General features: G+C 36.5%; 1 protein-coding gene across 1 annotated transcript; it reads right to left on the bottom strand.

Annotated features, from left to right (window-relative positions):
- Positions 1 to 2,389: 2,389 nt before the first annotated feature.
- On the bottom strand, positions 2,390 to 3,352 carry LOC114688331 (olfactory receptor 14J1-like). Its single transcript, XM_028862928.1, has one exon. The coding sequence runs from the start codon at positions 3,350 to 3,352 to the stop codon at positions 2,390 to 2,392; it is 963 nt and encodes a 320-aa protein (XP_028718761.1).
- Positions 3,353 to 12,626: the final 9,274 nt, after the last annotated feature.

The following is a 12,626-nucleotide window of genomic DNA, read 5'->3' as shown; positions in this document are numbered from 1 at the left end:
CTCCTGAGTGCTGGGATTAAAGGCGAAAGCATTTTTATGAATGAGGTTATTTTGAATAATTAATTTCCTAGCAGTTTACTTCATCCAAAACTTATAATGCACACAAGGCACTGAAGAGGCAGAAAAGAAAATTCTACCATATGACACAAATCCAGAGAAATTACAAACATAGAAATGATACCGGGAACTCGGGATCCTCTCTTGGGGTTATCAGTCTCATTATTAAAAGAATTAAGAACAGATCCAAGTGTAAGCTCAAAGAAATCTTATTAGAATTTAAAGAAAACACCCCGGGGCAGGCAACTGTGAATCTCAGTCAACACCTGGAGGAGAACAGAGGTGAAAAAAAAGCTATGCAGTTAGAGTCAGCATAGAGGTCAGACACATGGTGAAAGGAGCCACACATTGGGCAGGGGGACTTTAAAAAAGAGTAAGAAAGCCCAAAGCACCGGGGAATGCATGCTTAGAACAGAGAAGGAAGGCAGGCAAGTAAAAAGTATGCTTTTCTGACTAATTCAGAAAATTTGGCAGACTTACAAATTCATGGTTTTGGCTCTGTAAGTTACTGTGCTGTGGGACAAGAGTTCTAGGGAGGAAAAGTACAATATTTTACTAAGGAAATAACTATTCCACCAATATCTTCAGCATGACTTCAAGTTGAGCACACCTTCCTAGACATGTCTTTGGTCAGGTGATTGACACTGCCCAACAGGAATGTTAGGTCTTGACCCAGGCTTAAGATTCTGTTCTCTTGACCAGCAATTTCCCCTTAATAGACCTTTATTGCTATTCTGACATAAAAATGCTCATAGATTCAGATGCTTACAAGTTGTCTTTGAAAACAGACTTCTCATCATTTCATAGCCAAAGACCTTATTGATCATTTTATAATACAACACATATGCTTATTCACATCAATGGGAAATACCAAGAAAGTTATTTATGAATAATAATAATATAATGTATATTCTAATGAGTATACATTGATGGTTTTTCTAAAAGATGTACTTGTCTACATGTTTAAATGCTTAGAAATAATACATAGTCTGTTTAAATTATGTACTCTCTTGTAAATGTGCATACAGAAGAAGAAAAGGACTATTGGCCAAACAATAAGATTTCAGGATAGGGCATTAATTAAGTTTTATTGCAATTTTAAATAGCAATACATTAAAATATGAAGTGAAAGAAAAAAAGGCACAACCTTCACAAACAAGCATCAGACCTGGTCGTGTGTGTTCAGGACTGGGCTCTTACTCCAAAAAAAGAGCAAGGAGGAGCTCTGGTGGCCTTTTTGGGGTCACCTACATATTACATGTTTTTTTCTGTTCAGCTAGGAAGGTTTCCAGCTTTCCTCTGAGGTTATTTAATTTCATATATTAATCATAATGCATCAGTAGCTCCCCTTCTTAGCTATTTTCCCATTTCTGTTTACTCTCTCCCATTGCCCTATGAGATTTGTTCTCAGAAATATTTTAGAGGAATTGAAGGATGATGAATCTTCTTTTGTAAACTTTACAGGCTAATGAGGAACATGTTCCCTGTCCCTCATCATGAAACTCATCCCTCTCCTGTCCATTCTTCGAAAAGGAGACTCCAGTTCAAGTTCAGGTCCTGTTGGACTAGCAATTGGATGACTGCTATGTAGACGACACACTTAACTGTAGAAATTGTTGCATTTTAGGGCCAGAGTTCAGTTTGGAATACAAGGACTCAAAATATAAGCCATAATCAGAATTATAAACATTGGAGCCACTTTGGTAGAACTGGAAATAAATAACACAGATAAGCCAGTTGAAAAGTAAAGTGAATTTTAAAACAAACTACACTGAGCAACATGAATTCAAGAGAGTTTTTTTTTTTGGTTAAAACATTTAAGTGTATATATTAATGGTATGCACATTCATGCTAATATGCAAAATTTGTATATGGAGAGGTAAAACTAGAATGGGCATTTAAAATAAAATGGTTGAATTGAAAGTTATGACTTGCTTAGTGAGTGAGCTTACAGGTAAGTGGTATTATTATGTATTTTACTTACTGTTGTGGTATTGGCCATGCATAGGTTTTTAAAATATTTACTATGACTGGTTGTGTTTACATACATGTACTTATTGATATATGTATTAGAAAAGTTAATGTATACTAAGTCTACATTATTAGTTTATGAATGTTTAGCTTCTCTTAACTGGAAAGAACAAAAAAATGGATTCTATAAGTTAGATAAAGAAATCAGGAGAAGAATATTTACAATGATAATAGTTTTACAGTATAGTTCAATTTTTCAAAACTACTTTTCCTTTTTATTAACATGAAAACTCAAAGAGTTCCAATAACAGAAGCATTCTTTGAGTATGATATGTGCAGTTTTATGACATATCATAAATATTTATGACAGAGAAAATATGAAGTTTTTCCCTGTGAACTCTCTACCTGACAGCACCTTCCTCAGAGCAGTCTTCATGGCCTCATTCCTCAGACTATATATTACAGGGTTGAGTGTTGGGGGCAGTACTGTGTAAAAGATAGACAGAAGAAGATCTAAAGCAGTTGGTGAGTCAGAAGTTGGCTTTAGATAGGCACATGTACCTGTGATCAGAAAAAATGAGAAAACAAAGAGGTGGGGTAGGCAGGTGGAAAAGACCTTAGACCGACCTTCAGCAGAGGGCATCCTGAGAATTGTGGAGAATATCTGGCCATAAGAGAAGGTGACAGCAATAAAGCAGGCAAAGGCCATTACAGTCATGAAGGCAGCCACTCCCAACACTCCAAGGTAATCATTAGAGCAGGAAAGCTTGAGTAACTGGGGGACATCACAGAAGAACTGGTGGATTATTTTGTCCCTGCAGAATCTGATAGAGAATGTAGTTGTTGTGTACAAGGTTCCTGAGATGCCTCCACTTAACCACACAGCTGTCACAGCCCACATGCACTTCCTTGGATCCATGATGACCTCATAGTGCAGAGGGAAGCAGATGGCCACATAGCGGTCATAAGACATCACTGTGAGAATGGACACCTCAGCAGAAGCCAATGATGTGAAAAAGAAAACTTGCAGAATACACTGGCCATATGAAATGTAGTCATTATCCATCAGGGAATTGTCAATAGACTGGGGAACTGTGACAGAAAGGGATGAGAGGTCCAGAAGGGAAAGGTGCTTCAGGAAGTAATACATTGGGGACTGGAGCTGTGGGTCCAGTGTTGTGATGGTGATAATGATGAAGTTACCTGCCATCCCCAATAGATATGTCACCAAGAAGAGTGAAGCATGCAAAATCTGCAGTTCATGTTTGTCAGAGAATCCCAGGAGAAGGAAACCACTCCTTGTGGTTATGTTTGTCACAGTCATTTTGAGACCAGAATTGTGGTAGCAGCTAGAGATAAAAAGATATAGTAAATGCAGAGAAAGAAATTATGCATTCATCCAACACTGCTTATTCCAGTAGTTAACGTGTGAACACATAATTTGTCATGTGTGTCCTGGATAGGAGAATGTTAGGTATAAAGTTTATGATTTTAACACCTGTGGTACTTATAGTTTGTATCAGAAAAGCAGTTGTTACAGGTGGTTGAAAATGTGGTCCAACAATTGGTGGTATCAGAGAAAAAATATTTTGCTCCATATTAAAAAATCACCATTTCCTATTCACAGGCCAACCCTATTGCTTTATTTTCAAGCTATCAATATAAATAAAAATGATGAGATTTTGACTAAAAAATTTTGATCACAGGAGGGGCAGATGCTTTTGTATACTGGTTTAATAAAATGCTGATTGGCCAGTAGCCAGGCAGGAAGTATAGAATAGATAAGCAGACAAGGAGAATTCTGGCAACAGGAAGGCTGAGTTGGTAGTTGCCTGCCCACCATCAAGGGAGAAGCATGAAATGGCATATAGATAAATCACAGAAAATGTGGAGACATATAGATTAACAGAAATGGCTGAATTTAAGTGTAAGAGCTAGTCAACAGTTATCCTGAGCTATTGACCAAGCAGTTTTAATTAATATAAGCCTCTGTGTATTTATTTGTGTCTGAGTGGCTGTGGACCAGGTGGGGGACACAGGAAAATCTTCTGACTACACTCAGTGGTTAAGAGTATTTGTTGCTCTTCCATAGAACCTGAGTTCTGATCCAAGCACCCTTGTCAGGTGTCTCACAGCAACCTATATTCCCAGCTTCATGGGATCCAGTGCCCTCCTCTGAACTTACCAATTAAAAAAATAAATAATAAAAGCATTTTGATCTCTGGGTGGGATACTTTTTTGTAGTATTGTATTTTAGTAGTAAATGAATAGTTCTGTAGAGGAAATACAATTTCTGAACTTGAAGCTTGGTTTGTTTTACCCAATTACTTTACTTACTGCTCAGAGAAAAACCAGGTTTCCTTCATGGTCCACTGCCAATCTTTGTGAGAAGGAGTTAGCCAACCATTCTCTCTTACCAAAAGATTATTGGGACATGAGGCTGATTTGTGATTTTCAAGGATTGCCATCTTCTGTCTGTGAGTTTCAGCAGCTACCATGACAAATGATCAGTCTTCTCTGGCATTGTTCAAATATGGTGAAATCTCTTTATGTAATGGCTTATCATCAACTTCAAACTGGTATTTGGGAGACTCCTAAGCCTTTGGGGCAGCATTTTGTTCTATAAATCATAAATCTGAGAATAGTTTTTCCCCAGCTAATGTGATTCTCCTAGTGACAGCACAGATTCATTCTTATCTCTCACATCTTCATTTTTAAAGCAGTGAACCTAATATCTGAACATTCCATTTCTGTATCATACTTCCTGGCAGTTCCTTCAGTTTTTATTAGTATGAAATGGCTGTTAGTTCTAAGCCAGGTGGCACAAACCTGCTATCAGGCACAAGTAGGCTATGGCAGCAAATCATGACTTCAAGATCTGCCTGAGCTACACAGTGAGATCCTGTCAAAACAACAGGGAGACAGAGAAAAGGGAGAAGCCACCATATATATATATACAAACTAAATATTTGATTTTCACTTTATCAGCCACTTTTGAAAGCTTCTTACCTCTTGTTCTGTTTATTGGAATCACAATTCAGTATATTTAGAATTTTCTCATATTAACTGATTTTCTTTTTTCAAACCATGAAATGAAAATCAAGGCAGATTGGAGATTTTATTTCTAACATAGCTTCTCTCTTCTGTGGTGTTGTTTTCTTTGAAATGGTACATTACAGTATGTGTATGATTTTTATTTTGGTTCAATTTACACTTTAATCTGCCACAGTTATACATATAGCTACCAGCAGACAAAGAACACAAAATGAATGTGCCGGGAATTCATTTTTACAAAACAAATACCATGCTAGAGTCCATCCTAAATGGGTCCTTATTCAAACAAAGCAGTTTCTTCTTCTCCTTCTTCCTCTTCCTTTTCTCTTCCTCTTCCTCTTCTTTTTGGGGGTATTTTAAAAAAGATTTTATTTATGTTTATGTGCATTGGTATTTTGCCCGCATGTATGTTGGTGTGAGGATACCAGAATCACTGGAAATGTAATTATAGACAGTTATGAGCTGCCATATGATGGCTGGGAATTGAACTCAGGATCTCTGGAAGAGCAGCCAGTATTAACTGCTGAGTCATCTCTCCAGCCCAGAGGTAAAAATTTTAACCTTATTTTTATCAGAAAATATTTTCAGAATATTAAAGTAAGAATTAAGATGTGAGTTACTTGGAATTCACATGGCTTCTTTCCTGTAATGTCTATAAATATGAGTGAAATCAACAGAGGTATATTGGGAGAATAGCCTTAAAAACTGAACATTATGCCGGGTGGTGGTGGCCCACGCCTTTAATCCCAGCACTCGGGAGGCAGAGCCAGGCGGATCTCTGTGAGTTCGAGGCCAGCCTGGGCTACCAAGTGAGTTCCAGGAAAGGCGCAAAGCTACACAGAGAAACCCTGTCTCAAAAAAACCAAAAAAAAAAAAAAAAAAAACAAAAAACAAAAAACAAAAAAAAACTGAACATTAGAAGAAATGTTTTACAGAAGTTTCTCATAAATGAACATGTAAAACATTTGTCTATCCCAATATAACATTTCTTTTAATGATATCTTCTTGTGATAAGTTTTTAAATTAAATCTATAGATTTATTAATCCATTAATAAATATCCTTTAATTATTAATTTATTAATTTTATTAATCTGTTCATTTCAGGGAGGTGAGCTTTCCTCTCTGGCTACAATGACAATCTTATCTTGGCAATGCTATGAAGTGCTGTCAGAATTTCTATAAAATCTCTCATCTCAGTACGGAAAACTTACCACAGTTGTGCTGGTGTGTGGGCAATCCTCCAAACTGGCCAACATCCTATGAAGACTGATCACTGTCTTCAGGCTTAAAGCCAAAAGCATTAACGAAAAATCAAACATAGTTTCCCTTTGGGGAGGTCATTTCCATTTTGAGGTAGAGTAGGGGAGGCTGGATCATTAAAATTGGAAGCCTGAACTTAATGACAAAATCACCTCATTTTCTCTCATTCTTTGCCTACTGGGACTTAGAGTCCTTGAAATTTCCACAAAGCTACCAGAGAGTCTCTACCCCACACCCAGCAGCAGCTCTGACTTGGAGGTCTCAGGAGACTTCAAGGAAACTGCATGTCTGACAGGCTCCTAGGAGAATTGCTCGTGATGGTCTGCACACCATAAGTGGAGAGCCACTGAGTAGCTGAATTGAGCCTCTGTGAGGGACTAACAGGAAAATTTAATCATTCATAAAAATAATTGATTCTCAAATGTCAATTGTTCTGGAAAACTTATTCTAATTTTCATCTTTTCCTGTGAAATTGATGTCTATATATGGAATTCTAGATTTCAAACAGCTACATTGGACATTCATTATGACAACTCAGCATCATAAAAACATGGAACAGGGCATCTTAAAATATATCTACACAACCTTCACAAGGGAGCCCAGTTAACATTTATCATTAACATTTCTTTAGTAATTAAAAAATGAGAAAGCTCACATTATTGTTTAGATAATTTGCATTACCTTAAGTATGTTTTATAGATAGTAACATTTCCATAAATAATGACTATCCAATTCATGATTTATATCATTGCTGCCAATATTTAATTTGGGCTCTATATGGGCTAAATATAATGTTTATATACTCACTATATTAAAAAAGCCACATGGCATTTCTCTCAAAGTAAATCACAGTTTGCAGTAAACTTCACTTAAGATTATGAAATCTTAAAAATGTGTTTTTACTGTCTATTTGTAACCAGTTGTTTTTCAGCTTGTCCCCATTATAAACAGGATTTGTGACTGGGCTTTAAGACTCAATAACACTTCCACAAAAATTCATTGCTGTGTTTTTACTAAATGTGATTAGACAATACAACAAATATTAGAAGATCAATTTTGTAGACATGGCATTTCTACCATTATTTTTCAATAAAATGCAATTAAGAGAGATGGGTTTAGTACTGAAGAAATGTATAAGTATCAAATATTGTCAAGTTTTTTTTTTTTTTTTTTATAAAATTACCATGCTCTCGTATGATGCTCCCAGCCTCACTTCCTACTGCATTGCCAACATAAAGAATTTCTTTCTTTTGGTATTATTTGCTTTCATTGAAAATACATTATTTTTTCATATGATATATCCTGATTACAATCTCCCTACTTCCCCCCAGTTCTTCTCCACCTCCCCTCCAATCTGTAACCACCCCCTTTCTCATTAGGAAAGAACAGACTTTTCATCTTAGAGATAATAATAAAATATAACAAAACAAAATATAATAAAACAAAAACTCTCACATCATGTTGGACAGACCAACAAACAGAAGGAAGAGAGTCCAATAGAAGGCACAAGAATCAGAGACCCATTGTTGACATACTTAGGAATCCCACAAAAACACTAAACTGGAAGCCATAATCTATACACAGAGGATCTGGTACAGTCAGGTACAGGTCTTGCACATGCTGCTTCAGTCTCTGTGAGTTCATATGAATTTTGCTCATGTTGATTAGAGGGCTTTGTTTTCTCAGTGTCCTTTATTCCCTCTGGCTCTCAAGCTCTTTCTCCCTCCTTTTCTGTGTGGTTCCCTAAGCTCTGAGGGGAAAGATTTGATAGAGACATCCCAATTAGGGTTGGGTGTTCCAAGATCTCACACTCTGTGCATAATGTCTGACAGTGGGTCTCTATATTAGTGTCCATCTGCTCCAAGAGGAAGGCTCTCTGATGATGGCTAAGCAATGATGATGGACCCTATAACTAGGAGTCATTTTATCACTGTTTGTCTTGTTGTTTTTATTATCTTTTTTTAACTAGTATTTGGTTTTTCCCTAGATTCTTAGTTTTCAGTCAAACAAGCAGTGTCAGGTACGGATGTCATTATGTGGAGAGAGTCTTAAGTCAAATCAGATATTGGTTGGTTATTGTCACAAACTTTGTGCCACCATCGCCCTAATATATCTTGCAGGAAGGACACCATTGTAGATCAAAGGTTTTGTGGCTAGCCTGGTGTTTATACTTCTCTTTTGGTAGCAAGCAGAGTACCTCCCTGTACCAAAAACTCTAGTACGTATGGGTGAAGACTCTGTGAAGGCACCAGCTTGATTTCTCCATGTTCAGTGAGGTGTATAGGTGTTGTCTTCAGCAAAGGGGCTTTGTTGTCCATTTGTGGAAAGCAACCTATTGTCTTGGCAACAGCCTGGGTTATATGGGGATTCCCATGAGACCCCTTTTGCCAACAACTCAATCCCAGTACTGGAAGCTTAATTTGGTGACAATAGATGGTCAGCTGGGGGTTTGTTTTCCCTAATATTTGATGATTTCATTTAGATTGCCTTCATATATGTATTTTTGGAAGCTTCTATTGTATTAGGTTTCCATACTTCCCCTTAAATGTTCCTTAATTTTAGCTATCTCTCCCTGTATTCCCTCCCTCAACTTCCACTCTCCTCCCCATCTCTACTTGATCCTCCTGTTCCAGAATTTTATATTTTGGGCTAGGTCTTGAGAGTTGGAGGGCATGGGAGAGGTTTGAGGGAAGATATTTGGGTAGGGCTGGAGGAAAGAAAGGAGGGGGAAAGTGATGTAATTATATTTCAATTCATAGTATATTAAGAAAAAAGAAAACTAAATCTCCCCTGAATGTCTTTCCACATCTTTTAGCATGTAGGTATGAATCTAATAAAATACTTTCAAAATCTTTGTATTGATAATAACATTTTGATGATAAAGGAAAAATAAATTTGAGTTTTGGGTGTTGTGTTAGGGTTTTATTGTGTGAAGATACACAATGACCATGGCAACTCATAAAAGAAAACATTTAATTGGGGCTGGCTTACAGTTTCAGAGGTTTGTACCATTACCATGGCAGGAAGCATAGCAGCATACAGGCCGACTTGGTGCTGGAAAAGAGCTGAAAGGTTACATCGGGATCAGCAGGCAGCAGGAAGTGACAGTTACACACTGGGTATAGTTTGAGCATCTGAGACCTCAAAGCCTACCCCCAGTGACCACTTACTCCAACAAGGCCACACCTACTCCAACAAGGCCACAACTCCTAATAGTAGCATTCTTTATGGGCCTATGGGGTCCATTTTTATTCAAACCAGCACAGGTTTATTCATTTTATTCAAACCACCACCCAAATTCAGAAGTTTTAATATTGATAAGCTGTCAATTTTCTTTAAATTTACTGTGATTACCATAAAACTCAAGTGGATCTTGGCTTTTTCTAAAATTAAGCTAATTTAACATTTTGTACAGCATGACTCAACAACTCTTTATAATTATGAAGAAAAGAAAAACTTCACAGTAACATAAAGAATAATAAATTAAAAATAAAAGAATTTAAATAGTTGAAGAGTTGAATGTTTTCCAACAAGAAATCCATTAAATATTATGCATTCAACAGACATTATAGCTAATCTATGTAGGAATATATAGCAAGACATACAAATTCGTTCTAATATTTATAACTTATAACTAGATAACAATTGAAATGAGTACTTGAAGTTGAATGGTCCAGTGGCCCTGATGAATTCTTTGGTGCATGTATGTGTTTATGTGCAGCATCACTTTTTCTTATTACTGTAATATTGTTCATGGGCAGATTTTCAAAGCATATGCTGTGACTGTTGATATGTACGAGCATGTGCCTGTGTGTTATGTGTGATGGGTACATTAGGAAGACCTGTGCATATCTTGGTAGATAATTGTTGTTTATTTGAACTTGAAAAGCAAAAATTACTTCAAAGACTTTGGCATTCTTTATCAAATAGTGTTTCCATAAAGACAGCTATATGAAATACTTTATTTACAGGATAATGTCAATCATTTTCATTAACATTACAAATTGAAGGAATTACAATTAAAAATGATTTTTATGTATGATGAAGGCAGATACTCAAGCCAAGATGGTGGTGCTGTACCAGTAAGTTCTGCACCCCAGAGGAACTTCTTTAGAGCTTCCCTCATAGCCTTATTCCTCAGACTGCATATTCAAGTTTAAGTGTTGGAGATACTATTATGTACAAGATAGCATGATGTCACAAACAGTTGTTGAGTTTCAGTTTGGTTTTAAATTTGCACAGGCACCCATGAACTGAGAGAGAGAGAGAGAGAGAGAGAGAGAGAGAGAGAGAGAGAGAGAGAGAGAGAGAAAGAGAGAGAGAGAATAGTGTTGGGGCAGGCAAGTATTGTCTAGAGACCAGCCTCCAACAACAAGGGCTCAAAGGGAATCCATGGAGTCAGAATGTACTAAGATTTTTTTTATCTGAGGGGATAAAAATACTCCCACTCTCTCTTGATGGTTCCTAAAGACCTTTTCTTTATTCTTCTTTTATATTCTAATTATGTATTCTGTATTCTCTTTTCTTATCTCTATCCAGAAATGTCCCTTCTGTTTCTCTTGATATTTTCCTTCTAACTCTTGTAATGTTTTCCTCCTAATTCTTTCATTCTTGATATTTTCCTTCTTATTCTATCTTTTTTCTTCCTTATTCTCTCACTCTTGATGTTTTCTTTCTAAAGCCTTTTAACTCTTGATATTTTCACTCTCACTCTATTTTTATTCTTGATGTTTTTCTTCTAACTCCTTCTAACTCTCCTATTCTTGATGTTTTCCTTCTATCTTATTTTAACTCCGTCTTTACTCTTTCCCTTACAGCTAATATACCCCAGCAAAATCTTTCAGGCTATATAAAAATTACAATGTAGTTGTATTCTGTTTTTCAAGTGAATGATTACAATGAATACTAGCAAAAAACAGCATGTGTTCCATATCCCTTACATGATTAAACACTTTATGTACTTTATTTAGGTGAAAAACACATTATTCCCAAGAACCCATGTCCATTAACCCTCAAACAACTTTTTATAGATTAAAAGAGTATAAGGAAGCAAGATATTCTTTTACTGACAGGCTGCATATTGCAGTTACAAAGAAAGGACCAATCACTTTATTAGTTATCTTGAAAGGTAACCTTATAAGGAATCTCAAAGTAATCATAAACTTAAAATTTTATACATTAAAAACATTCAGGCAGTTTTACTTTAAATCTTTAGGGTGTATAAGTTTCTTATATTAGGAGATTGAGGACAAAAATGGGTACAAGGAATTAATCATCACCTTTGATCATCAACCAATACTAGCAAGAAAGTCACATCAGCTAATAATAATTGTGATTTGTTCTTGTCCACTGACCATAATGAGTTTCTCATTCAACTATGTGCTTTTCTAAAATTTTAGACTGTATTCTTTGTTTTTTCACCTCAAAGCTATTTATCTAAAACATCTAGTCAAACTTAAGCTATTTTCAAAGCTTTGTTTCAACTATGATGCACTCCAAAACCTGTAAACACATCTCCCAACATTAAGATTAAAAGAATTTAAACTAGCTGGACTACTGGGACTCAATCGTTCTTCCTTTTCTTTTTTTCATTTATTTAAGAAATTTTAAAATTCATTTTACATACTAACCACAGATCCCACATTCATTCCTCCTCCTGCTCCCCCCCCCAGGCTCCCTTCTGACTCACCCTGCCCCACTCCCTCCTCCAAAAGAGCTAGGGCTCCCGTAGGGTATCAGCAAAGTCTGGTACATTCAGTTGAGGTAGGACCAAGCCCCTCCCCATGCATCACAGCTGTGCAAGGCATCCCACCATAAGCAATTGAATCCAGAAAGCCAGCTCATGCACCAAGGATAGATCCTGATCTCACTGCCAGGGGCCACCCAGTTATACAACTGTCTCCCATATGCAGAGGGCCCAGTCTGGTTCAATGCAGGCTCCACAGCTGTTGATCTAAAGTTTGTAAGTTCCTATGAGCTTGGTTCAGTTGTCTCTACAGTCAATCATTTTTCTTAATCATTAATCTAAGCCACAGTCTATGTGACTCCTCAAGAGAAACTCATGTGTTCTGGCTGTGAGACACTTCCTTATTTATACTTTTAATCATCAAAACTCTATTTAGACTAACATTATTATCAATTAGATAGGACATCTTAGGAAGAAATCATCTTCATAATAATCTACAGGTAAAAATGCCCAGTAGAACAGGATGTATCCATGAGATAAACATATTTCATTATAGGCAGTGTGGATCCTCCCATACCCATTCATACCATACCAGACA

Source organism: Peromyscus leucopus, chromosome 16_21 (genome assembly GCF_004664715.2).
Source record: "Peromyscus leucopus breed LL Stock chromosome 16_21, UCI_PerLeu_2.1, whole genome shotgun sequence".
In the NCBI taxonomy this organism is placed as follows: Eukaryota; Metazoa; Chordata; class Mammalia; order Rodentia; family Cricetidae; genus Peromyscus; species Peromyscus leucopus.
The sequence above is the reverse complement of the archived record's forward strand: the minus strand, read 5'-3'. Positions and strand labels throughout refer to the sequence as shown.